The 27,685-nt window shown below is 47.1% G+C and overlaps 1 protein-coding gene across 2 annotated transcripts; it reads right to left on the bottom strand.

Moving 5' to 3' along the window:
- Positions 1 to 169: 169 nt before the first annotated feature.
- Positions 170 to 12,471, bottom strand: LOC102449267 (C-type lectin domain family 4 member E-like). 2 transcript variants are annotated; one of them, XM_075900834.2, is made up of 6 exons: positions 12,161 to 12,471; positions 5,783 to 5,899; positions 3,142 to 3,234; positions 1,071 to 1,222; positions 636 to 766; positions 170 to 345 (listed from the first exon to the last, which is right to left on the bottom strand). In XM_075900834.2, exons 1-6 carry the CDS (start codon positions 12,225 to 12,227, stop codon positions 183 to 185), a joined length of 723 nt encoding a protein of 240 aa, XP_075756949.1. In that variant the 5' UTR covers positions 12,228 to 12,471; the 3' UTR covers positions 170 to 182. The 2 variants fall into 2 exon arrangements, with proteins under 2 accessions (XP_075756949.1, XP_075756958.1); XM_075900843.2 differs by lacking the exon at positions 5,783 to 5,899.
- Between the last annotated feature and the right edge of the window lie 15,214 nt (positions 12,472 to 27,685).

The following is a 27,685-nucleotide window of genomic DNA, read 5'->3' as shown; positions in this document are numbered from 1 at the left end:
CAAAGCATCGTGAGGCACCCCAAGTTGCTGGCCAGGATGTTACAACCCCTCACTGGTCTGGCACCCCAGAATATGACAATAGTCCAGGGCTCACAATGATACAAACCCTCACTTCAGATTTCTGTGAACTGTCCCTAGTGAAGGACAGTACGTTTTCTGTTCTCATACACAGAATGGAGTTTTTATTTACTATTTATTACTGCACTTTCACAAATTCGATGTTGTAATAAAGAACACCCAATGTTATTCCAGTTCCTGTTATTCTGTGGGGATTTATTTTCCTGTACAGTCAAGACAGCACATCTCTCTCTGTCAAGGTAATTGGGTTCCCCAGATATCCAGAAGCTGTAAAAGAGAAAAGTTCATGCATCGGAGACACATTGTTATGAGTGTCACAGGGGAAAGGGTTGTAGCTGGTGAAGATGGAGGAGTAGGGAAAAGCACAACCTTTGAATCATTCAGAGATTCCCCTCTCTCCTTATATTCCATTCCCTAAAATGGATTTATAGTCTAAATCTTCCCTTTGTGGGATCAAATACATTTAGGTACAGTAGTCTTTCCAACGCACACACACGTCTCTAGTTCTTGGACTAGGAGGACCATGCTAAATGGTCTATACATTGAAAGATACTCACTGTGGTATTTTGTACAGAGTTTTATCCACCCAGTGCCACTGGCCTTCCCTTTCCTGGCTAGTCAGACCAATATAGTAATCCTTTTTGTCACTGCCTGTAGCAGTTCTTCTTATCCAATCAGAAATGAAATCCTAGATTTAAAATAAAATAAAAAATCAGATACCATCACTGAGCAGTTGGTAGGGATCAGGAGACCTTGTGCAATTTGAGTCTGATGGTGGAGTTGATGGCTGAAGAAGCCCAGGGCTGAATTGACATGGAGATTGAATTCTCCACTCAAATTCAAGCGTAAGGTGTGTGTGTGTGTGTGTGTGTGTGTGTGTGTGTGTGTGTGTGTGTGTGTGTGTGTGTGTGTGTGTGTGTGTGTGTGTGTATCCATCCCCTCCAGGCCTAGGCATTGAATTTCCACTGGAGACTTCCCCCCCAGTAAGTTACCTGCTCAGCTTCCGTGTTGATCACCACCAGGTGAGAGCCCATCCCAGTGCAGTTCCTCTCACTGTCACCCCAGGTCATGCTGTCATTAAAGAAATGGTAGCAGCTGTCCTGAAAGGAATCCCAGCCCACTGGGCAACACATATAGATTCGCCCTGTATGGGAGGAGTAGGCCAAGGAGAACAAACAAACAAACAAACAAACAAAAGATGGGAAATCCTTACTGGGCTGCATCTTTGCCATTTTCTGTGGAAAATTGTTCCCTCCAGTTTATTCCACGCGGCTTTAACCTATCCCATCTCTAAAACTAGATGATGTTTCATGACAATCAATAACTCCAGAGTAGAGTAGCATGTGATATGTGACACAACAGGGACAGAGGGCATGGTTCCCTTTAGATTACGGGACCCTTCTACAGGCTAAGTAAGCCACTTTAATCAATTACGGCTCTGTCAGGAATCTATAAACTCTCTCTGCTTTGACAAGACTGGGTGGAGTAAGGAAAGAGAGAGGCCTTGATTTTGGAGCCTTGTTGCTGAAAGAGAAGAGACGCCCTCCCTGAGCATCAAGAACCCAGAGTAACCTTACCTCAGGGGAGGAGGGAGTAAAAAATGCACAGGAGCTGAGAAGGGCTTCGGCTTGGACCCACATCCCCTCTCCAACCTGCCCTTTTTTCTTTGTGTCCTACTAGGGCATGAGCAGAGTTCACAATGCCCAAGAACAGGGGCAAGTGGCAGCTCTCTGGCCCACCTCACCAAGGTGAAGAATGGGACCCACCATAGTTAGCTGACATGTACTAACCACACACCATTTAGGCAAAGCTAAAATGACTTAGGGTATGTCTATCCTTTGGGCACTACAGCTAAGATGCTGCAGCTGAGCTGTTGTAGCACTGTAGTATAGATATTTATGTTGATGGACGGGGTTTCTGCATTGCTCTCCTAGTGTTAGTGGTGAGGTCAACAGACCAAGTCTGCCCTGTAAAAGGCTGGGGACCAACTGGCTAAGCAGCAGTTTTGTAGAAAAGTACCTGGGGGTTACAGTGGATTAGAAGCTGGATATGAGCCATGAAGGCTAAAGGCATATTAGGGTGCATTAGTAGGAGCATTGCCCGCAGATTATTGCCCTTTATTCGGCATTGGTGAGGCCACATCTGGAGTATTGTATCCAATTCTGGGCCCCCCAGACTTGTTTAGTCTGCAGAAGAGAAGAGTGAGGGGGGATTTGATAGCAGCCTTCAACTACCTGAAGGAAGGTTCCAAAGAGGATGAAGAGAGACTGTTCAGTGGTGACAGTTGATAGAACAAGGAGCAATGGTCTTGAGTTACAGTATGGGAGGTCTAGATTGAATATTAGGAAAAACTATTTCCCTAGGAGAGTGGTGAAGCACTGGAATGGGTTACCTAGGGAGAGGGTGGAATCTCCATCTCTAGAGATTTTTAAGACCTGGCCTGACAAAGCCCTGGGTGGGATGATTTAGTTGGGGTTGGTCCTGGGGGCTGGAGCAGGGCGGTTGGACTAGATGTCCTCCTGAGGTCTCTTCCAGTCCTAATCTTCTATGATTCTTCTGTCAGTGTAGCCACAATTACACAGGGGTTTACGTTGGCTTAACTATGGCACTAAGGTGTAGGAACATTTCATATGCTTGAGCATTGTAGCTAGGCTGATCAAAATATTAAGTATTGATCAGATCTCAGTTAATGACCCTTTCCTTTGGCAGACTTGTTCATAGTCTAACAGGCCCTCAGTGTGAGGGAATATTTCCTCATATCTACCTGAAATATCTTTTTTTCCTCCCCTTTATCTTTCTCACCTATGACTATTCTCAATTAACCCCTCCTCCTTCTTGTTCATATTCTGCCAGAACTTGTAGAATATTGCATTTTTTCCCTTTGCCCTCACTTAGTCACTGTACAGACTTCATTTATTTCCAGACTTTTTTCCCCTCATAAGTCATTTTCTCCAGCCCTCTGACAGTGTTTGCTGTTGGTCCACACCTGGGTGCAAATTAGGTCCCTTCATCTGTAATGCTGTTGTGGAGATTAATTCCTCTCTCTCTTTTGATGATACTGACCTTTCCCTTCAGCTGTCCCTGTGACACAGTGCCACTCTGTGGAACTCTGGGACAGGGTCCTGTGCTTTTCACAGCTTGGATTAAGGAGGGTAACTGGAAAAAAGAGAGAGAACAGGTACATTATTTTCCTCCTTCCTTGTTCCTCCCATTGCATCCGACTCCAGGTGCAACATGATTTTTTTTTCTCCATCTCCTGGCCAAGAACAGTTGGAATATGTACACTCCTTTTTGGGCTTCCCTTATTTTCATAAATGCCAACAACTGTCCCCTTCAGGAAAAGAATAGGGCAGCTCAGCTACCTTCATCTCTATCTCTCTGCTGGCTGTGGGGACCATTTTGACAGACTGATCAAAGCAAGCCATGATCTCTCAGTCAATGAGGCAAGAGAAGTTTCTGACCCTACCGGGGTCGGTGTGGTGATTGTGGCCAGGCAACAACTCATTAAAACTGTCATCCTTTGCCCAGCAGTAGCCAACACTGGGGCCTCATAAGTCCGTTCCCTGCTGGAGAACCACCAGGAGTAAAAGATTGTTAATTTCTTAAAATGACTAACAAAAGGTATTTCACTCAACAGAAGGAAACTATATAGATAAAAATTAATAGATCACTGATCTGAATGTTGGTGGTTACCTAAGAACCAGTGATCCTGACTCAATGACATTCATTAGGGGCAAACAGAGGTTAGTCCCAACTAGTTAGATATATAGTTGGTGTTAGAAGAGTGCTAATTTCCCAAAAACAAGGAAAATTATAAGTAAATTTGATTTGGAGGAAAACATCGACAGAAAAGTGTGAATGAAAATTGGGAATTGCTTAAGAAGAGTTTATTAATTATATTATATTATATTGCTATCAATTAATCACAGTTAATAAGTTGTGTTTTTCTTCATTTCAGTCATTGCTCTGGGGTGGGGCTGAGGGTGAGGGGTTCAGTAGGCAGGCAGTCCCAGGGAGAGAGGACAACCCCAGCCCTCTGTCACTGCAGCAGCTTGGAGTCAGGTGAGAAATGCTTATCCATGGCTGCTGCAGCTGCAGTGGGGACAGCTCGGGGAGGGGTGCATGTCCCCTGGCAGGAAGACAAACAGACATACCGACAAACTCTCTGAAATATATAATACGTCCCTTTCTCCACTCCTGATCCTGGTGTCCCAGTCCCCTTGCTGCCCCCGTGAGGTCATTAAACAGCACAGCTGACCATCCTGCCAGACCTCTCCCTTTCCATTTTATGAGAAACAATCAAATTCCAGGCACGTCCCATTGTCCTGGAGCAACCAAACCCTGATCTTGCTCTTTTAGTTATGATAACAGGAAGCTGCCTACCAAATTTGGGGTCCTAGCTCTTACCATTCAGTAGAAGTTCTTGAACAAATGGACTCACAAATGGACAGACAGACAAGACAGCCACACATTTCTAAAATATATATATAGTAAGATATTTTTGGATGTTTTTCTACATTTTTAAATATATTGATTACAATTCCACCAATTGGGTGGAAAAGGAAAATTGATATGGGAGTCAATTTTTAAAAACTTAAAAAATAAGAATGTAATATATTATAATCAATATGGTTTCATGGAAAATCTTGTCCAACAAACATGATTTCATTTTTGATTTTTAGTTTGGTGGAGGGTTAAATGAGAGTGGGAAGAAGTGGGAAGGATAAAGAGGAGGAAAAGAAAAAACATTTCAGGTTTCAGATGAGGAAGCATTTCTTTACACTGAGAAATTATTAGAATATGGATGAGTGTCCCAAAAGAAAGAGGTGGAATCTGCATTAGCTGAGTAATGTTGGCTTTGTCCAGTAAAGGATTTAAGAGTATGTTATTAGAACATGTCAATTATTGTCTTAGTCTATATTGTCTTGTAAGTGTTCAGTTTGTTGGACATGCTAGTTAACACCTTCTAACAGGGTATCCTCTGGACAAAGCCTAAGAGCTGAGAGAGGTCAAATCCCTGTGGAATAAACTGATTGGAACAATTCAGTGTTGTTTACAGACAATGCCAATGTAGCCTAGCAGGGAAATTCCATCTCTAATTATTGTGATTCCTTCTGCTTGGCTTTCCTTTCCCGTCACAGTCAAATCTGCACAGGCTGCCCCTTTGGCTGGGAGCACTTACTGTGCAGCTACTGCTGCTACCAATGAGCAAGGTTATTAAGCAGAGATGTCTTCAATGAGGACAAGTGTCCTGAAAATACCTAAAGAAATTCTATACATAAATTAAAAAGCTGTAGGAAGCTAAAAATTACCCCTGGAACTGGTGATATAGATGTAAAAGGTTCCTTATCCCACCCCCCTCCCACCACCCAACTCCTTTCTCTGCCAAAACTTCCCTCATACCCCTCAAACACACTCCCTGTGAGACCATCTTGCCCACTGCCTTCACCATCCGCTCTCCATCCCGCTTTGCTAGCCAAGGAAGGGGGCTCTCTGCTAGGCATTCTCCAGGGCTTTCTCCGGACCCAAATGTTTGGGTTCTCACCTCTTCCTCTCTTTGTTAGGAATTGTTTCCTAATTCACTAGCAGTGATTTTCCTGCTTTGTTCAATTTTATCCACTTTACTCCCAGTTCTCCTCCCTCCAACTCCTCCCCAAACAATCTCCTTCCCCCAACCTTGGATAACCAGCCTGTACATACTTACCAATGAGGGCAGCAAGGAGAGAGAGACACAGCAACAGCAACAGAGCTGAGACCAACCACAGGAGAGAGTGGGTGTGCTTCTGGGGTGCACTCGGAGGTGTGCTTTTCGCTGGGGGTGCTAAGGGTAAGAAATACCCAAATATCCCAAAAGTTAATTCTGCTTAAACCAGCCTCATCTACTAGGGACATGCAACTGAATGAAAAGCTTCTGAAAGAGACCCAACCCTTATTCAGGAGTTACAATGTTTTGAGAGACAGGAGCAGACTAGTCCCTGCTGATGAGCTCTGAGCTGACTCTGACCTTTCTCAGCGCTGCCCCATCCAGTGAGCAAATGTTCAGACTGCAAGTTTTGGAGTGAGGCCCCAACACAGGATTATGTGGTTGAGGGAGCTCTTCATGTCTCTCCCGAGTATGCCCAGAGTGGCCAAAGTTCACATGGTGCTCTGAGGTCTGCTGGTGATAAGAAGCACCATATAAAAACTAAGCATTAGTATGATCTCCTATAATGCAGGTGAAGCTTTCTGTAGGGCAGGGGTCTCCAATCTTTTTAAGCACAAGATCACTTCTTGAATTTAAGTCAGTCCAGGATCTACCTCAGACCCAAATTCCCCTACCCTATCCCTTCTCCAAGGCCTGGCCTCTGCTCCACACCTTCGCCGAGGCCCCGCCTTCTCCACTCTGTGAAGATGGGGCACAGGAGAGGGGGACAGAATGATACCAGCACCCTCCTGCCTCTGTCTCCTCCATCCTGCACAACAAGTAGGAGGCTCCTGGGGCAGCTCTGAGGGTCTGGGCAGGAGCAGCAGGGCAGTGGGAGGAGGGGCAACTGAAGCGCTGGCACTTGACAGCCTCCCAGCCAAAGCTGTCAGGATCCCCTGTCAGAGGCTCCAAGATCGACTGATAGATCCTGATCTACTGGTTGGTGACCACTGGTTTAGGGCATTCCTGGGGAACGTTTCCTAGTTCAAAATCAGGGGTGGGCAAACTATGGACCATGGGTTGCATCTGGCCCATCAGCCATTTTAATCTGGTCCTCGAGCGCCTGCTGGGAAGTGGGGTCTGGGGCAGAAGCAGCAGCAGCAGCATGTCCCCCTCCAGCTCTTACATACAGGGGCAGCCAGAAGGCATCACACTGTTCCTTACCCCAGGCACTACCCCCTCAGCTCCTATTGGCTGGGAACCATGGACAATGGGAGCTGCAGGGGACATACCTGTGGATGGTGGGGCAGCACATAGAGCCACCTGACCATGTCTCTGTGACCCAGGTAGGAGCCGGTTGGAATGGGGACATGCTGCTGCTGGGAGCTGCTTGAGGAGATAAGCTTAGCCCAGAGCCGGAACCCCCGAGCTCCCTTATTGTACCTCAACCTGCTGTCCCAATCCGGATCCCCCTTCCTGCAGCCCAAACTCCTCATCCCTGGCCCACCAAGAGCCTACACTCCCTCCCCAACCTGAGCCCTCAAACATCCTTGCAATTCTACCCCCTGTCCCAGCCCAGAGTGCCCTCCCACACCCTGAACTCCTCATTTCTGTTCCCATTCTAGAGCCTGCATCCACAGCTGGAGCTCTCATCCCCTCCTGCACCCCAACCCCAATTTTGTCAGTATTCACGCAATTCAGTTTCCATACTCAGATATGGCCCCTCAGGAGGAAATAGGATCTGGAACAGGGGAGAGCAAACATTTTGGCCTGTTTTGATGCAGTAGTAAAGGTGGGGTGGGTGGTGGACAAGCAAGTGATATATGATGAGCGGGCAGGAGTGTGGGCAAGAAGTAGAATGGAGACACATGAAGGGCAAATGGTAAGAAGACACCACCTAGCATAGTCAGCCATCCCTTCCACTATTGCTGATTCCAGAGGCTTGTGGTGATGCTAAGCAGCCCTGACTAGGTCAGTCCCTCATCAGGGATAATCACAGGGGTATATTGCTGTGTCCAGCTGCCTCACTAAAGAGTCCTTTTTAGATACAATACACCCGAGTCCCCTCTCTTCCCTACAGCGAGGGACACGACAGGTATGAGGGAGGTGACAGAGGGAGGTTGTGAATCACATACGGAGGGAAGGAGGGGGAAACACTTGCTGAGGGACTGGCAGCTCCAGGTCCCAATAAGAAGCGCTGGAAGAACACAGACTGGTGCATGGAGACTGAGGGATGGGACTAGAAGTGGCAGCACTACTTGCACGGAGAGGCAAAAGGGTTGGACTGCCAACACCAGGTGAAAAATCCCTCCAGCAGCTGCCATTATTACAGTGGTTTAGGACTGCAGAGATGCAGGGTTTTTTTTTTTTTCATTCTTCAGTCTGAAATCTTGAGTCACATCCTGTAGCAGCAGAAAGCAGGGAAGTGTACAGGCCGAAGCAAGGCCTGACTGTGCACGCTGCTGGGAAAGGGTACTCCTTTTCCCTTAAATATACAGCGGTTCTGCAGCTAGGGGCTGGTCAAACAAACATTTCTGACAGAGAATTTGGAGTTTTGATAGAACAAAAATTCTCTCCTGGCACTGCTCTAATTTTCTGAGGGAAAAAAATACCATCAGCTCGATTAGCTGCAGCACAGTGCCAAGTACAATAGAACCTCCATGTTACAAACACCGGAATTGAAAACTGACCCATCAACCACACACCGTGTTTGGAACTGGAAGTATGCAATTAGGCAGCAGCAGAGACAAAAACCAGCCTTACCCCCACTTAGACAGCGCAGTACTGTTTTAAATATAAACTACTAATGAAAAGGGGAAAGCAGCCTTTTTCTTTTGCATAGTAAAGTTTCAAATCTGTGTTAATTCAGTGGTCAGTTGTAAATGTTTGAAAAAACAGCCATACCATTTTGCACAGAGTTACAAACATTTCAGAGTTATGAATAACTTCCATTCCCAGTGGTGTTCATAAGCCTAGGTTCTCCACTGGAGCCTCTCATGTGTTGCGGTGTCTGGGCATGAACTTTGTAAAGGAGACCAGGAGGCCTCCTTCTCCCTATCTGCTGTTCCTTCCAGTTCACTCCAATGGGAAAATGGCAGATTGTTTAGGCATGGATCTATTTTTTTGTCTAGCATTGTGACAGTCTCTGAGGCTACATCTAGACTGCAGGCTTCTTTTGGAAGAAACTTTTCCGGAAGAGATCTTCCAGAAAAACTTTCAAAAGAGAGCGTCCACACAGCAAAAGCACACTGAAAAAGCGATCTGCTTTTTCGAAAGATAGCATCCAAATTCATTGGACGCTATCTCACATTTAAGTTCTGATTGCTGTGGATGGAGTGGCCACCAGGGCACCTGTGATTTTTTTTTCCTGGAGGCTTCGTCTTTTGGAAAAAAAAACCCTCTTCCCTGTCCACACATGCCTTTTTCCGAAAGTGTTCTTTCGGAAAAAAGCTTCTTCCTCGTAGAAAGAGGTTTACTGCGGTCAGAAAAAACTCTGTGTTCTTTCGACTTTCTGTTGAAAGAATGCAATTGCAGTGTGGATGTCAGTGTAGTTTTTCTGGAAAAATATTAATTTTTCCGGAAAAACTCTGCAGTGTAGACATACCCTGAGTGACTGGCTTGGCAGTGGTCAAAGGGGAAGTGAAACTCCTCAATCAGATGCAATGAAATCTTTACTGAGCTGCTGACATTGTAACGTGCCGTTCCTGAGAGCTCCCTCCAGCATATCAACATAGTTAGGAGTTTCCAAGCTTCTTGAGGAAGTTGGAGATTATTTTTGACTGCACCATGGATACCAGGGCAGGCAGCTTGAGCTCAGCCCATCCGTCTTTGCCTGTCCATTGTAGCAATTGCCCTCCCAGTGTTGCTGTGGGTTAGTTAATGCTTCCTTCTTCCCATGTTCATGTTGGTCTGCCAGTTGTATGTCTCTGGCTAGCCCACTCATGAAAGACATGCTCTCTGCTGCTCAACACATACTGAATGGACACTCTGCGGGAAACCCAGGTTAGAAAATGGGACCCTTATGCTCAGTGATGTTGTTTCTGAGCATGGGATCAACATGGACAAAGCTATTATCCACAAGCAATTGAACATCAGCCAGTACTTTGTTCACACTCTTCTCCTGCAAAATTTATGTTCCCTGCCAGATTTCTTTGCTTCCCCACAGAGCAATGACTTTCTGATGAGGAAGCGAAGGGAAACTACAAACGTGGCTATGCGACCCTCCCCAGCAGTGTGGGCGTGCCATTTCAGATGCCCAGAGAACTAAATCCCTGATGGGGGGACAGTTGGGGGACACTCTGGCCAGAGGCTCCTACCCCAGCTGGGCTGGGGAGAACAGGATTTCCTCTTCTCAGTAAGGAGTGGCCAGGTCTGGGGCTGGGGCCAGGTCAGACCCACCTCCAGAGACCTCCCCCCGCTTCATGAAGCTGCACCCCTCACGTTTTCTTCCCCCATTGCTCCTCAGACACTGGGAGAGGTGTCACTGTACAGGGAGCGGCTCCCCATCCATCCAACCCTCAAGCCTTCAGACCCCCACCATACCCCAGTCCTGCCAGAAGCCCTCCAAGCCATACACCCAGAAGCCCTCCAAGCCCTCCCGCATCTGATCCCATCCCCGCTGAGCTCACAACCTGCATCTGGACCCTTGGGTACTCAGACACCCCACTCAGCCCCATCTTCTTGCCAAGCCTCACACCACTCCACCTGCATCTGGACGCCTACTCCTGTACTGCACCGAGCTCCTCCACTTGAACTCCCATCCCAGTGAGAGCCTGCATCCAGACCCCCTCCCACCAAGTCCCACTCCCTTAGCATCCACTGAGCCCCCCACACTCCAATCCCCCTGATGAGCCCCAGAAATGTTCACCTGGATCTCCCTGCAGAGTCCCATTTCCCCGCACCCTGAACCTCCCAACAAGCCCCTGTGCATCCAGTTCCTTCCCGACACCCAGACACTTCACTCAGCCCACACCCAAATCACACCACACAGAACCTCTCAACCCACACCTGAATCCCCCTACACTAAGCCCCTCCACACTCGGACCCTGCTTGCCCACAGCTAGTGTGCCTGGGGTGGTGGGTTAGGACTCTGGGGGGTTTCTGGCATAGGCCCGGTCCTCTGTGTGATGTCAGAGTTGGGTGCAGCCTCACTGCCAAGCTGGGAGGGATTTGAACAATGACGCTGATCTCCCACATCTGTGCAGCCAGTGGCCTGTGCTCCCCGCTGCCAGCTGGGATCTCTGCATTTATTTATTGATAAATCACATTTGCAGAAAAAATTTAAAATACTGTGGGCAGAATATTCTTTGGCAGAGTCTTCCCTCACGGTTCACACCCCTGTTCTTCTAGTCACTCACCCTGGACAGCTAGAGAGGCTCTGGGACCAGGAAAGACAATGTTGTCACAGCATGAAGCATCTGCAGCTATTTCTACTGTTCTCTAAAAGCAATGCACCAGCGACAGCCAACCCAGTGTCAGAAGCCCCACATTGCTTGCCACCATGTATGAACATGCACTGGAGCCTCACAAGGCTCACCTGGCACCAGACGGCAGATGTGATCCCTCTGTTCTCGCTGAGCCTGTCTCCTCAGCACTCCTTTTGTTTCTCTCTCTCATTCTCAGCCATGTGCCTTTTCCAAATTTCACATTTCTGCTCTGTCCTTTTAAGGGTCCCCTTTCCTTCTTAAAAACCTCTTTCCTCCAGGAATGAGACCTACCGACTCCCCTTGCGTGGCTGCTGCGCGTGTTCCTTCAGTTGCTGCTCTTGGCCTGTCCTAGACCAAGTATTTCTCAATCTTTTTTTTTATAAAGTACCCCCTTTAAAAAAAGAAAAAAAGTACCCCCAGTACCTGGAGTTTTCAGATGCACGATTTTTTTTTCTACCATTGCAACACATTTGTTTAAACAACTTAATCGTAGCTGGGCGGGCGATGAAATTTTTGGGTGTAAAAAGTACAAAAATAATAAAGCGCTATTAAACTTACAACAATAATTCAGTTTTCTCCAAATTGAAGTTGTGTTGACGTACCCCCCCAGACTTCTCTGAGTACCCCTAAAGGTACTCATACCAGTGGTTGAGAAACACCGTCCTAGACTGTTCAGATTGGGAACTTGCCGTTAGGCTGTAGGGTCTTTAGGTCAGGGGACATGTTTGTAAAGTGTCTTGTAAATGTATAGCACTGCACACAAGATTGCTAATCAGAATAACCCCAGAAAAAGCCTTTTTCCCACTGCATGGGGAATGCAGACAGATCCTTTGCATCAATGTTTTCTCAGAGCCAAATGGAAACCAATATCCCAGAAGGGAAAGGCTCCGTAGCCCTTCCCTCATCCGTCTGAGTCACCCCGTGTCCCTAATCTGGAGCTGAAGAGGAACCAATGGCACAAAAGTGCAAAGCTCCATAGCACAGTCCTCACAAATCCTTTAACCACCTTTTCCCTAAATAGCTTGTTGTTTACCTGTGGCTGCTGCAGGTGGTGGTGCATTCTTGAACTTCACCTCAGTGTAGATGATCTCTGACTCCATTCACAGACCGTGGCTGCCACCCGTTCTTTATATATTTGTGGCCATCACATTGAAAGCTGAACTTTTAATTGCCTAGAGCCCAGAAGAAGACACTGGCTAGCCACGAGTCCTTCCCTTCAGTCGTGTCTGCCACCCCTTCTCTCACCTGCAAGAGGAGAAGAAACTGGGAGTGGAAAGCCCTTAAGCTGAGCTGAGAAGCATTTGGAGACAGAGTTACACCCCTTGATATAACTTCTGTGTTTCTTCACCCGGAAAACCAGTCTGAGGTTTTCTCCTCATGGGTTTATTTAAAAAAAACAGGAACTTCATAGCGGAGTCAAGTTGCATCCTACACCCCAATAAAAATACATATTCGTCTCCCTCTCTAGTTTTCTTTGTGCACCTGACCCTTTTTTTTCTTTCTCTGTCTCTCCTTCACTTTTTCTCAAGAGAGTGGTTCCTTGGTTATTTCTCTATCTGCCTGGTGTGACTCCACAGCCTCATCTACATTATGCTTTGCTGACAATGCTCGACAACAGAGAGTGCAACTTACCCAGTGATGAGTGTAACTTAACCTCACGTGCAGCCAAGGACAAGCTATGTCAACACAGGGGTTATGTCTACATTACAGAGTTTTTGCAGGAAAATGGCTGTTTTTGCAACCACAACTCAAGTGCGTTTTTTGCACAAAAAAATGGAAAGAGTTGAGGAATAACTCCTTTTTGCGCAAGAGCTCTTGCACAAAAAGGCGCGTGTGGATGCGGAACAGGGTTTTTTGTGCAAAAAGAGGCAATCAAAAACACAGGTGCCCCGGTGGCCATTCTGTAAATAGCAATCAGAGTTTCCTTTCAAGAGAGTGTCCATGCAGTCTAGACATTCCCTTGAGCAAAAGCGCATTGCTTTTTCAATGCGATTTTGCAGTGTGGATGCTCTCTTGTGCAAGTAGTTTTTGCAGAAGATCTCTTTCACAAAAAGTTTCTTACACAAGAAGCCTGTCGGGTAGACATATTCTAACTGAGAAACTATGGTTAAACCCTGGCTGCCAGACAAGGGGTATGTGTGAACTAACAGATCTTGTCCATTTCCAGGCACTTCAGACTAAATCAGTGATGGGCACTCTAAGTTAGTTAGTGGATCACATGATTAGAGAGTTAGAGAGTGGATCATCTCAGTGGGCTGCAAGCTTGTCCTAACCAAGATGGTCTTCCAGGAAAGGCTAGTTTTGCTAACTGTACTTGCCCACCTAGAATTTGCTGGATGTGCTGACTGAACCGTAGCAGTGCTTTGACTGGACGCAGAGGGAACATATGGCTCTCACAGTCAATGCTATGTGCAATCAGCATGCACCTCACTGCACATGCCCTTGCTTTACGTATGTGTCATATAAGCAGGATCTGAACCACTGCTTTCAATACAGCCAGCTGAAGGGGGAGAGCTTCAAACTGGCACCAGAAAATGAACTGCTTAATTATTCCCCAAATAAAAATCTTTCATTTTGATTTTCCTGATGTTAAGTTCTCCCCAAAGAGACCTTCATTACTGTCTCAGAGAGAACATCACCACTTCCACTTCCAGCACTCCTCCCTCCAGCTCTCGCTGTGTCACTGCCTGTTTATTCATCCAAATGCAGCCAAGCCAGACCAGTAGGTTTGTGTGGACTTTGCATTTAATCAGCCCTGTGAAAGGTGAGAACCAATTCATTTCACATAGGAGTTTAAATCAGAATCCAGGTCTGGGAAAGAAAGGGAATCCCATGTATTGAGGCGCCATTTCTGCTGACTTTCACTCTCATGGACCTTTCCCTGCCTGATCCTCTGAGACAAGTTCTTTGCTTCAGATACCAGTGCGGCCAAGACAGTTCCTCTTGCTCTTCGTGCTACGTGCTAGTGTCCCACACTAAGTAACTACAGACACAAAGAGGATGAAAACCAGAATTACAGCATTAGCCAGTGGGCGTGGACACTGGCTCTGATGGGTGAGAACAGACTCTTGGTCAGTCTCTTGCCTAGTGCTTCACAGGAAACCCCTTTCTCACATATTGTGCCTCAGGCTATGTCTAGACTGCAGGCTTCTTTCGGAAGAAGCTTTTCCAGAAGAGATCTTCCAAAAAAAACTTTTCTGAAAGAGCGTCCATACTAAGAAAGTGCATGAAAAAAGCAATCGACTTTTTCAACAGATAGCATCCACACTGAATGGACGCTCTCTCACATGTAAGCTGTGATTGCTATAGACGGAGTGGCCACCAGGGCACTTGTGCTTTTTTCTCTTCCCTCTTCTTTCAAAAGAACTCCCTCTTCCCCGTCCACACACACCTTTTTCCGAAAGAGCTCTTTCACAAAACGGCTTCTTCCTCATAGAAAGAGGATTACCAATGCTGGAAAAACCCCTCTGTTCTTTTGATTTACTTTCAAAAGAATGTGATTGCAGTGTGGAGGTTACTCAGGTTTTGTCAGAAAAACGGCTGTTTTTGTGACAAAACTCTGTAGTGTAGACATACCCTCATTGCGCAGCATGATCCCAGACTGGAGGAAAGGGGGACGCTACTTGACCTCTGCAGATGATGCCTGGAAGCAGGCTGGCTAGTACCTCTATCCATGCTAGCAGCACCAATGATACTGCCCCCATAAATGTAATTAGTCTTATTTTATATCCAGTTTTTGTATCTCAATAAGGGTATGTCTACACTACCACCCTAGTTCGAACTAGGGTGGTTAATGTAGTCAATCGGAGTTGCAAATGAAGCCTGGGATTTGAATTTCCCGGGCTTCATTTGCATGTTGCCGGGCGCCGCCATTTTTAAATGTCCGCTAGTTCGGACTCTGTGCCCACGGCTACATGCGGCATGAACTAGGTAGTTCGGATTAGGCTTCCTATTCCGAACTACCGTTACTCCTCGTGGAACGAGGTGTACAGATAGTTCGGAATAGGAAGCCTAATCCGAACTACCTAGTTCGTGCCGCGTGTAGCCGCGGGCACGGAGTCCGAACTAGCGGACATTTAAAAATGGCGGCGCCCGGCAACATGCAAACGAAGCCCGGGAAATTCAAATCCCGGGCTTCATTTGCAACTCTGGTTGACTACATTAACCACCCTAGTTCGAACTAGGGTGGTAGTGTAGACATACCCTAAGGGCATGTCTACACAGCTGTGCTAATGCCAAAATAAGCTACACAACTGGCGCTGTGTCAATTGTGTAGCTAAAGTCGAAATAGCTTATTTTGGCTTTTGGCGCTGTCTACACAGCAGGAAGTCCAAGTTAGAGTACTCTTCCTCCAACTTCCCTTACTCCTCATACAATGAGGGTACGTCTAAACTACATGGCTCTGTCAACGGAGCCATGTAGATTTGTTGTTTTGGCAAAGGCAAATGAAGCCGCGATTTAAATGATCGCGGCTTCATTTACATTTACATGGCTGCTGCGCTGAGCCGACAAACAGCTGATCTGCTCTTTGTCCGCTCAGCGCACTAGTCTGGACGCTCCCCTGCCGACATCAAAGCCCTTTGTCGGCAGCCCCGGTAAACCTCATCCCACGAGGAATAACGGGGCTGCCGACAAAGGGTTTTGATGTCAGCAGGGGAGCGTCCAGACTAGAGCGCTGAGCGGACAAACAGCTGATCAGCTGTTTGTCGGCTCAGCGCGGCAGCCATGTAAATGTAAATGAAGCCGCGATCATTTAAATCGCAGCTTCATTTGACTTTGCCTATCTATCTAATCTACATGCCTCTGACGACAGAGGCATGTAGTCTAGACACAGCCTGAGAGTTACAGGAGTCGGAGTAAGCAGTCCTCCAGCTTGAGAGTATTTTGACATTATGTCAAAATAACTGCTTGCTGTGTAGAGTTGGACTATGTTATTTCGGAATAACGGATATCATTCCGAAATAATGCTGCTGTGTAGACATAGCCTAAGTGACCCTCCTAAGCAGTGAATTATCAGCTGTCAACCTCCCACATGAACTTGCATTTCCCTTTACTGCTTCTGAATGTACTCATTTCTCTAGGAACATCTTTACGTTTGTAAGTTAGGGCTGAGAGAAAAATCAGGACAGATCCTTTCATAACACAGCTCATGCGGACGGCAAGGGGGAAATTCCCCCAGAGAGTCATGCATGATCATAGAATCATAGAATCATAGGACTGGAAGGGACCTCGAGAGGTCATCGAGTCCAGCCCCCCGCCCTCAAGGCAGGATCAAGCTCCGTCTACACCATCCCTGACAGATGTCTATCTAACCTGTTCTTAAATATCTCCAGAGAGGGAGATTCCACCACCTCCCTTGGCAATTTATTCCAATATTTGACCACCCTGACAGTTAGGAATTTTTTCCTAATGTCCAATCTAAACCTCCCCTGCTGCACTTTAAGCCCATTACTCCTTGTCCTGTCCTCAGAAACCAAGAGGAACAAATTTTCTCCTTCCTCCTTGTGACACCCTTTTAGATATTTGAAAGCCGCTATCATGTCCCCCCTTAATCTTCTTTTTTCCAAACTAAACAAGCCCAGTTCATGAAGCCTGGCTTCATAGGTCATGTTCTCTAAACCTTTAATCATTCTTGTCGCTCTTCTCTGTACCCTTTCCAATTTCTCCACATCTTTCTTGAAATGTGGCGCCCAGAACTGGACACAGTACTCCAGCTGATCCCAGCTTCTTGCATCTTATTTGTTTTACTTTCCAATCCAGCTGAATAAGCTGCAGGCAAAACCCACTGAGGATGCTGGAGACATAACAGGCATTAAGGAACAGGAGGGAGATGCCCTCAGTGATCAAGGGGCTCAGCCAGGGTCTCTCAACTAAGGTTGTTGAGCAGACTCATTATTCTCCCTGTAAACGGTCTCAGTGCCACTAGATGGGACAGCGTAGCGCACCCAGCAGATGTGTGAGTTACAAGCTGTGTGGACTTCAACTTGCGGTGTATTTGGAGACACAACCAAGGAGAATATAAATTTCAGCACCAGCAGTTAAGAAACCCTGCTGAGTGGGCTCAGGGGGAAGAAGAAGGTTTGCTGTCTCTTGCATCACTTCTTCTCACATGGGAAAAACACTGAGAGAGGAACAAGAAATGAAAGTAAAATGAGCCAATAAATAAAGCTCCCAAAGTTAGGGAGAAAATGGAGAAGATTGAGGGGGGACATGATAACCGTTTTCAGGTAACTAAAAAGGTGTCATAAGGAGGAGGGAGAAAACTTGTTCTTCTTGGCCTCTGAGGATAGAACAAGAAGCAATGGGCTTAACCTGCAGCAAAGGAGGTTTAGGTTGGACATTAGGAAAAAGTTCCTAACTGCCAGGGTGGTCAAACACTGGAATAAATTGCCCAGGGAGGTTGTGGAATCTCCATCTGTGGAGATATTTAAGAGTAGGTTAGATGAATGTCTATCAGGGATGGTCTAGACAGTATTTGGTCCTGCCATGAGGTCAGGGGACTGGACTTGATGACCTCTCGAGGTCCCTTCCAGTCCTAGTATTCTATGATTCCCCTCTGCCCTCTACAGAACTTCAGTCCCTTCTCCTAAGGCAGAGGGACCTTGGGTGCGCAGAGGACACACATCCTTTCCTTCAGGCCTTGTGGGGTTTCCCTGGGGTAGATAATTCCTCCCTGGGATGTTGTTCACCCCACACGTTATACCCTGAAAGGAGAATCCTTCTAAATGGGTGTCCCCCAGGCAGACACTGGCTGTGAAAGCACTAGCAGCCTGCCCCCCATGGAGCTGCTGTGACTGGGCTGCATGCTGGGGACCGAGGACCTGGGGAAGTCACAGAGACTCCGACTAGGTGGCTCTAGATGGTCTCCTGAGAGCTGGATTGCAGCCCCACAAGCTTTTTTGAGGACTGGGGGGATCAAATCCCACTAGCTGAAGGAACAGTTAAGGAGGGAGCCCTGAGGGAAATGCTGCCCATTAGACCACTTAAAGGGTGTCCCAGGAGTAAGTCTCTGTGTACTAGCATAGGCACCGACTCTGTGCATGCTCTGGGGCCTGAGCACCCATCAGCAGCCCCACTGATCAGCTCCTTCCGCCAGTGGTGTTGTCAATCAGTGCCTCCTACCCCCAGCAATCAGCTTTTCAGTGGCATGCCCAAGGTGCAGGGGGGAAGAGCGGAGGTAGGAAGAGGAAGGGTGGAGGTGGGGCCTGTGGGGAAGGGCTGGGAGGTGGGAGGTGAGCATGCCCCAGGAATTGACGAAGTGCTTAATACGCTGTAACTGAGCCTCAAGCCACACTGCCCAAGGGCACCCTTGGTATACAGTAAATAAGAGTGCCCACACAGGGAGTTAGTGCCAACACTCTCCTCCTGCTGCCCTGCTTACCTCTCTCAGCTGTTAAATCCACCTGCTCCCTCCTGTGCCCTGTGAGAGTTACATGCGACTCAGCCAGTTTAGCCCTGCCAACTCCAGCCTCATTTCCTTGCTCTCTAGGGACTGGCTCCTTTTCCCCCTCGGCGCTCCAATGTGCCTGATCATGCCTCTTTATATCAGGTGTCTCTAGGGTGGCCATATTTTCCCAAAGAGAAAACAAGGCACTGCATGGGGCTGGCCCACACCCAATCCCTTCCTGCCACCCACCCACTTAGGGTGGCCCAGACTGAGCCACTCTCCTGAGCGCCCCCTTTCTGTTTCTCTGTCCTCCACTAGAGGTCTCACCTGCTTATTGGCAAAACCATGGTTTTGATGATCAGTTAGCAAGAGGAATTCGAGAAAAATGCCCAGTTTTGCAAATAAAGAAACAAAAAACCTTAAGAGGGCTTAAGAAAGGTACTGACTGTCTTGGCCAAAAGAGGACATACAGTCACCCTACATGTCCATTATGTAAAATGAGTGTTATTTAGGAGGTCTGAGCATTTCCTGGGTCTCTTTGGTTGGTGCAACATTTGAAACAGTGGTTTGCTCAGAATACATAGGATCTGTTTCTAATAAACCCTTATGCTATTTGTCTAACCTATCCATCCATCCTTAAATTCTAAAACTAAAAGAAATAGGAGCCCTGTGGGAAGTCACAGGGGTGCAGTGGTCAAGCTGTGTGGGGAGCCCAGGGCTGGAATAGCAGGGGGCTTCAGATCAGGGCTGAAAGGCATTGGCAGAACTGGAACCAGACAATGTTCAAAAGCTTCAGAGGACTAGCTGAGTTAATCTGTAAAGGATAAACTTAAAAAACAACAAATAGTTTGGAAGAAGTGGGTTGATCCCAAGGAAGCTCATGATCCCATCTCCATGTTTTGTTAGTCTTTATAGTGCTACCAGACCATTTGCTGTTTTTTAAGTTTCTCTCATTGTTCAAGTCATTCAAAGCTGGGTGAGATAAGGAAGTGGAGTGTGTGCTGAGGGAATTATTCTGCCCTGGTACCCAGACCAGGGTGAGCTGTGAACTAGACAGTCTTTTCAATGCCTAGGAGCTACAGTCTTAGGATCAGTGTCTCAGCTGAAATCCTGCCCTCTTTCTGCACCTCAGCACAACAGGTGTTTGTGGCTGTAGCCCAATCATTGATTTGTTGTGGGATAGGAAGAATATGTTTAAACTGCCGACAAGAATCAGTGGCCATAATACTTACAGTTTGGGTTTTTACAGAGGTTTTACAGCCCTTCTGCTCACATGGTACTTGTGAACATTTATCCCAGACAGTAATTATTAGGAATAGTAGCTATTTACTGTACTGCTAAGGCATTGTTTACATGGCAAGTGCTGCCAGATTAGAGGGCCCAGCTAAAACAGAAACTTCTCCCAACCCAGCAGGGCTCAGTGTTGTTGATTTCAGCTGTGGACTTTTCTCCATGAGACAAATGCACCAGTTTCATAGAGGCCAGGTATACGCTATGAAACTATTTCAAAATTACTAAATTCAATTTAACTCCCAAATTAACAGATTTGAACTAGCATGTTCCCACTACAGGGAAGCCTTGAAGTTAGTCCAAGGCAGGCTCCCTTGATGTAGATCTGCTACCTTGGACTTAGAGCCCTAGGAAGCACTGGGAAGTAATTAATTTGAATTACCCGGGGGGGGGGGGGGAGGTTGTTATTTCGAAATAACAGCACCGGAGCATCCACACCACCGTTATTTCAAAATAACTATTTCAGAATAAGAGTTACTTTTGATGAAAAGCAGGAGTACAGATTTTGAATTCCAAAGCTCATTATTTTGAAATAACAGTCTTGGTAGTATGGACACACCTCTTACAAATTTGACCTTGTGGGAGTCTATTTCGAAATAAGGTCCTAAAGTAGACCAGGACTAAATGAGTTTAGATGCTGACTGGGTTAAAATGGTCCATGCGGACACTGCTATTACTTTATAAAAGAGCCAAATAATAATTTGGATTAGGTGATTTCTAGTTGCTTTGGTATAAAGAATCAGTCCTAAACCACAATAAAAGTCTGAACACAAGTGGGTTGCACCAATGTAGCTAAACTGGTTTGTAAACTGCTGTAATTCAGTTTAATTCCATTAATAGACATGCCCCGTCCCTGCTCAGGGACATGGAAAAAGCACCATCTTTGGCATAAGGTGGAACTGACCTATAGCAGAGTCAAGAGGAAATCTGTCAGACCTAGTTATTTTTGCAGCTTGAACAGGACCTTGTTCCTGATTTTAACAAGTCCTGCTGCAGCATGTAGACAATGTAAGTTGTTACCTTGACCAGCCCTAGGAAGGTTAATATGGATAGGAAACCTCCCTACAACATTCTGCATGGCAAACCCGCAGATCCTGCCTTTCCCAGCCTGTCTCTTTCACCACGTATCTGGGAGCTTCAATGACATCACAGGGCAGAGCTGACTGCACTTTGCTAGTTCCACTTAAGATATTTTCAGCAGTTTTCAGGTTTCTTCAAAATTAATCTAGTGTGAGAGTTTGGGCCCCAACATCATCCTCTACCACTTACCCCAATGGCATAATAGCCCAGGGCTTTTCCAAACTCCCTCCCTTCCCCCCGGTCAGATCTCTCTGTGAGATGACCCCAAGCGAGAGATGGGCAGATGGGGTTTCTGCCCTCAAAATCTAAGTGCTGCAGTTTCACAAATCCGATGGAATGTATTGGAACAGGGACATTATTCCAGTTCCTGTTTCCATTTGCGTTTTGTTCTCCTGACACATGCATGACAGCACAATTCTCATTGTTGAGTTCACTGGGCTCCCCAGGTCTCCAGAACCTGTAAAGGAGAGAAGCTCATGTGTTAGAGATGCATCATTATAAATGTTGCAGGGGAAAGAGTTGTACAGGTTAGACACCCTGGTCTGGAACCCTTGGGACTGAGGGTACGTCTACACTACAGCGCTAGTTCGAACTAACTTAGTTCGAATTAGTTAATTCGAACTAAGCTAGTTCGAACTAACGCATCTAGAACTAAAAACTAGTTCGAACTAGCGTTTTGCTAGTTCGAACTAGTAAGTCCACATTGAGTGGACTCTGAACAGGGCTTAAGGATGGCCGGAAGCAGTGCCGGCAGGGCATAAAAGGAGGACTTAGAGCATGGAGATACTGTCTCAGGCTAGCCGAGGGCTGCGCTTAAAGGGTCCCGACCCCCACCCCGGACACACAGTTCTAAGGGGTGCCCCGCTTGCAAAGAAGTTCTGGCTTGGAGTGCCCTGAGTGCCCACACTGGGCACATCACACCACTCGGCCATCAGCCCGGCTGCACTTGCCGCAGGCTGCCATCTGGGGAGAGGGAGTAATTGGGGGGCTGCAGGAGAGCTTCCACCCCCAGAAGCCCGCAGAGCCAGCCCAGTCCTCCCCATCGGGGGCTCGTACCCCATTCCTCCCTCACCTCCTTCCACTTACCCTTCCTTAGCCCCCCTTCTTCTTGATGTACAAAATAAAGATAACGTTTCTTCCAACATTGACTCTGTCTTTATTGAAAAAAACTGGGGGAGACTGGGAAAAGGAGGTGGGAGAGGGGAAGAGAAAGGCTGGGAGAGGGGAGGGCAACTAACATGATCAGGGGTTGGGAACAGGTCCCAGATGAAGAGAGGCTACAGAGACTGGGACTGTTCAGCTTAGAAAAGAGGAGACGGAGGGGGGACAGGATAGAAGTCTGTAAAAGCAGGGGTTGGGTGGAGAGGGTGCATTCAGAAAAGTTCTTCCTGAGATCCCATAAAGAAGGACTAGAGGACAGCAAAGGAAAGGAATGGGTAGCAGGCTTGAAACTAGTAAGAGAAAGTGGTTCTTGACAAAGCAAATAGTTAACCTGTGGAACTCCTTGCTGCAGGAGGCTGTGAAGGCTACAACTAGAACAGAGTTTAAAGGGAAGTGAGATCAAGTCATGGAGGTTGGGTCCATGGAGTCCTATTAGCCAGAGGGTAGGAGTGGTGTCCCTGCCCAAAGTTTGTGGAAGGCTGGAGAGGGATGGCACGAGACAAATGGCTTGGTCATTGTCTTCGGTCCATCCCCTCCAGGGTCCCTAGGGTTGGCCGCTGTGGGCAGACAGGCTACTGGGCTAGATGGACCTTTGGTCTGACCCAGGACGGCCATTGTAAGCTCAGGGCTCAGTGTCGGGGGTCTCAGTGGACCCCCTTGATTTTCATGCACACCTGGTCCTGGGTGGCCAGGCTGGCAGCTCTCCTGCCCTAGACGGCCACTTTCCTGTGCCTAGTGCGGAGATCGTGGACAAGGTCCACGATGTCCGCACTAGCCCAGGAAGGTGCCCGCCTCTTGCGGTCCAGGGCAAGCTCCCGGGAGCCGCCAGCCTGGTCCCGGCAAGAGGGGGTGGGCTGGGGGGCATCGGGTGGGTGGCTCTGTGCCGTGCCAGGTGCAGGGTCTGCTAGCTGGGTGCTGGCAGGCTTGCACCTGGCACGGGCACCGTAGCCAGCCCGTGCCCCTTTAAGGGGTCCGGGGCCGGGAGGGGGGCATAGAGTTTCCCTGGTGTTGGCCAGAGTGGCCACCAGGGAAACCTGGGGAGGGCTAGCCTCCCACTAGTTCGAACTAAAGGGCTACACAGCCCTTAGTTCGAACTAGCTAGTTCGAACTAGGCGTTAGTCCTCGTAAAATGAGGTTTACCTAGTTCGAACTAAGCGCTCCGCTAGTTCGATTCAAATTCGAACTAGCGGAGCGCTAGTGTAGCGCATAGGAAAGTTAGTTCGAACTAACGTCCGTTAGTTCGAACTAACTTTCTAGTGTAGACATACCCTGATTGATCCCAGATGAGGGATTTTGCTGATCGAAGGGAGGTCATCTCTGGCTCTCTTGCTACCACCACCCCACCTCCCCTGCTCTGGCCCAGTCACCAGCCTCCCAGATGGCTCCCCCACCCTTGTTGCAAATCCAGTGCTCCACCAGACCCTCACCCTTTCCCTGCTAAGCCAGGCAGGCCATCTCTAGCGCAGCTCCCAGCATGCTGGGCTCCCACCTGACCAGGCAGCCCAACTGCTAGGAGCCCAATCACCAGCCCTCCACTGAAACTCTCTGGTCTGGGAACATCTGTACTCCTTCCAGACCATGGATGTTGCCGGACCAGAGAGTTCTGTTTTGCAAGGCTTCTACCTGTAGCTGGTGATGAGAGGAGAAGGAGAACTGCAATACTTGAATAAGCCACAGCACTCCTCTTCTAGTACACAGTTCTCTGAAATACATACAGGGCATCTATCCATGTTCCTGGAGTAAGTCTTCTGCTAGACCAGAAATAAATAACTCTGCTCGAGGGTAAGGCTCTCAAAACTCTTTCTTTCTCTCCATTGTATACTAATCCTGGAACTTAAACAGAGGATGATAGCTGGTCTCCATGCCAGGAATACTCTGATAGATAGAGATAGTATAGAAATAGATAGATATAGTATAATTTTAGTTTGACATAGATAGATAGATAGATAGATAGATAGATAGATAGATAGATAGATAGATAGATAGATAGATATAGAATAGGTAGATGGAGATAGTATAGATACAGTTAGTTGGATAGATAGATGGATGGATAGAGAGAGAGAGAAAGATAGAATTGGTATAGACAGATAGAGATATCTCTCGCTATGTTATAATCTATCTATCTCTAATATAGAATCTATAATTATTCTGTATATATATATATTCTATAATCGATCTATGTATATCTGTGGCCAGACAGCCCGCCTCCATCACATCCATCTTATTTGCCTCCCTGAAGCATACAGGACAGAGAAGGAGCAATAAAATCAGCATAGTCTATGCTGGCTCATCTGATCCTGAGAAGCTGAAACATAGATATGAGGAGAGATCAGGATATGCAAGACTGCCACCAGCTGGCACCTATGTTGATTCGAACACACACACAGTCCCTGGAAGAGGAATTTCCCACTGAGAAAAGAATCCCCAGTAATTCCAATTTAGTTATCTCTCTTACAAGTGTAAATTAAGTTCACAACTCCCTTGTAAGAACTGGTCTCACAAAAGACAGACCAGCCCCATTTGGCATGACAGATAAGAAAGAGAAATACGTGACCCCATGAGTATAAAAGATGGGCCCAGCACACACTCACTTTGAGTGTCATTCTACCCTCTACCTGCTGGTCGGGTTAGGTGTTTGACCTCCCGAGGTTCTATGGGGCCACCTCGTATTTTCGTCTTTCCTAGGAATTGAGGGACAGGCCCTGGCCTGACATGCTGGAGTCGAGAGGCACAGAAGGGGGTAAAAATTGTACCTGGATGTGGTCCTCTGTCTTAAGTGTACACATAGAAAGAGTAAGCTGTTACTTGGTACCATTATTTCTATTTTTCTATCTTTATCTTCTTTGTAACCATTTTTAAGATCTATATTTTGCTAGTAGTTAAGAAATAGAACAATAGCCATTGCAACCATATGATTTATAAGCTTCCTCAATAAACCTGTAACTGTTTAAGCTTTAACCTGACTCCTTCAGTTGCTGTAATAGAACCAAGCACAATTTAAAAGAACTTCAGCCGGTCTTAAGGGACAGATATAGGGAGCCCTGACTGTCGGCTGACAATATCCAACTATATTGATTCTATCCTTATCTATCTATATCCATTCTCTCTCTCTCACTATTATGTTATATCTAAAATTATTCTATATCTACCTATTTATATATCTTCTCTATACTACAATCTATCTATCTATATTAATTCTCTCTCTCTCCAGCTTTCCATCCAACTATAGCCGGATGTATCTAACAGTTTGCTCCCTGGGTTATTGGCCCTGACGTTCAGCTAAACATCATAGGGATCCCCCGTTTAACACATGTAATCATTGATTTATGTAATTGCCAGCTATGGTCCATTCCTGACGGACCGGGTCAAGTAGGCCCCATGGGTTTGGTGTGTAGTGTGGCAAAGAGTCCAAAACTGGGACTAATTCCCTGGGGATGGGAAGATCGATAGGCCTGGGCAAGGGATAGCTTGGCTGCCCATCAGCTCCAAACCTCAGTGAGAAGGAGGGATCCCTCCTGCAGTCAGACAATATCCCATCCCTCAGTTTGCCATCCAAGAACCCTTCCACTACCATAGAAATCCTGGAGCAGAGAGGTCTCATTGTACCTGCAGCTTTCTGTGCCAATGCCCCAGTACGGCCCATACGTAAACCTGATGGGTCCTGGAGGTTAACCATCGACTACCGGAAAATGAACCGTGTCACTCCCCTCCTTGCTCCTTTGGTAGCTTGCCTCCCTGAAATGATTGCCTAAATCCAGCCAGGAGACGGATGGTTCTCAGTGCCGAATGTATCTAACAGCTTTTGGCCTATTCCTTTGGCCCTAGAAAGCCGATGGGAAACTGACTTTCCTTGTCAGGGATCACAGCGTCAGAGGTGTGTTCTGCCTGAAGGCTACAATAATATCCCCAGCCTGTTCCACTGGGAGCTCAGGCAAGTTCTGGCTGCACTGGGTTCTGTCAGTCAGCAATGCATTTGGCATATGGATGAGATCCTCATCAGGGGTGAGAGAGGGAGGAGGTAGCTGCTGCTACAAGGGAAGTTGTTCAAGGTCTTGGAAATGTGGGACTGAGATTAAATGGGAGAAAAGCTCAGCTAGTTCAGACTTCTGTAACCACTGAGCCAGGAAGAAGAGCCATTGATTCTAGCTGGGCTGCAGTAATTGTCCAATTACCTCAGCCCACTGATGCTGGGGCTCTAGCTTCTTTTATTGGGCTAATTGGGTTTTGCAGAGAATTCATTTCCCGATGTAGCACTTTTTTATGGTCCTTGCAAACTTTGCTCTGAGCTCCCCAGTGGGAATGCACACCTGTGTGTGTGAGGGAATGGCAGCCAGAGGGCACAACTCATGCCCAGTGAGTCCCGTCACAAGGTGTCTCCCTGCCTTAGTGTTGGCTCCAGGCCCCATCCCCAATACACCGTCTATGTGGTGTGGGCCCCCAAACAGCTGATTTCCAAGAGGAGGACACAGAGGGTACATCTAGACTACAGGCTTTTGTCGACAGAAGTTTTGTTGACAGATAGTGTCAACAAAGCTTCTGTCGACAAAGCGCATGTAGACTACATCCAGTTCTGTTGACAAAGCATGCCACTTTTTCGGCAGAGTCTAGATACTCTCTTTTGAAAAAGCACAGTGTGGATGCAATAGCGCCTTCTTTTGACATAACGCTGTCGAAAAAAGGAGTTATTCCTCGTAGAACAAGGTTTACCGCCATTGACAAAACTGCTGCGTTCTGTCGACTTACTGTGGACAGAACTTGGCGGTAGTGTAGATGCAGGTATAATTTTGTTGACAAAAGTCCAGTTTTGGTGACAAAACCCTGTAGTCTAGACATACCCAAAGAAAAAAAGGATCAAGCCCAGACAAGCTGGTACGTGACAGATGAACTGTAAAACTGGCTGGGGGAGGGCATAGTGAGAAGTGTAATAGGGAATTCAGATCCCTGTGGGCTATTGGAAGTGTCATTTTGGGAGATTAAGCAAATGATTTAAGGAAAAAGAGAGAGTGAGAAGTTAACTCTTCAGAGTCTGGGGAAAATTGAGCTGTTGAATGTTGTGTAAATGCCATAGAGGGACATTGTTATAGGAAAAGATTTCCCGGTTTCTTTGAAACAAACTTATTACTTAACATCTTATTAAGGCTCCAAAAAAAAAAAAAAAAAAAAAAAAAAGAGCTGGAATGTTTTGTGTTTTCTTTTTCAGATTATTAAGTATTGTGGGAGCAGGACTTGAAAGTGAAAAGTAATCAGAACTCTGAAGCTACGCCTACACTGCAGGCTTCTTGCTCAAGAACTTTTTGCACAACAGTTCTTGCACAAAAGTCCTTGCTCAAGAGCACGTCCACACTGCCATGTGCTTTTGCTCAAGAGCGTCTCTGGCAGTGTGGATGCTTTCTTGCACAAGAAAACTCTGATGGTCTGTAAAATATTTGCTGGCCAAGTTCTCGAGTCACTGGCCCTGCTGGCCTCGGTTGTCCAAACCCTTGTCCACTGAGGGTATCAAAACCTGGTTGGTTGGGCAGTAAGTGGACTCGAGAGTGGGGAGGAAAGGGAGACTCAGGTCCACCCTCTCTCCGAGTCCCGACCCAGGGCCCTAAGGTCAAGGGGTAGACTTCCACCCCCTGGACCTGACTGATGGTGCCC

This window comes from Pelodiscus sinensis, chromosome 1, assembly GCF_052426305.1.
Source record: "Pelodiscus sinensis isolate ZL-2025 chromosome 1, ASM5242630v1, whole genome shotgun sequence".
Lineage (NCBI taxonomy): Eukaryota > Metazoa > Chordata > Testudines > Trionychidae > Pelodiscus > Pelodiscus sinensis.
Note: the sequence above shows the minus strand (reverse complement) of the source record. Positions and strands in the feature narration are given on the sequence as shown.

What these genes read in the sequence shown, in the direction of transcription:
- LOC102449267 (XM_075900834.2), bottom strand. Translation starts at nt 12,227, where the DNA reads ATGGAGTCAGAGATCATCTACACTGAGGTGAAGTTCAAGAATGCACCA. An exon ending in AGGGACAGCTGAAGGGAAAG is followed by an intron (nt 1,223 to 3,141) that starts GTCAGTATCATC and finishes CCTCCCATACAG; the next exon opens with GGCGAATCTATATGTGTTGC. An exon ending in ACTCTGTACAAAATACCACA is followed by an intron (nt 346 to 635) that starts GTGAGTATCTTT and finishes TCTCTTTTACAG; the next exon opens with CTTCTGGATATCTGGGGAAC.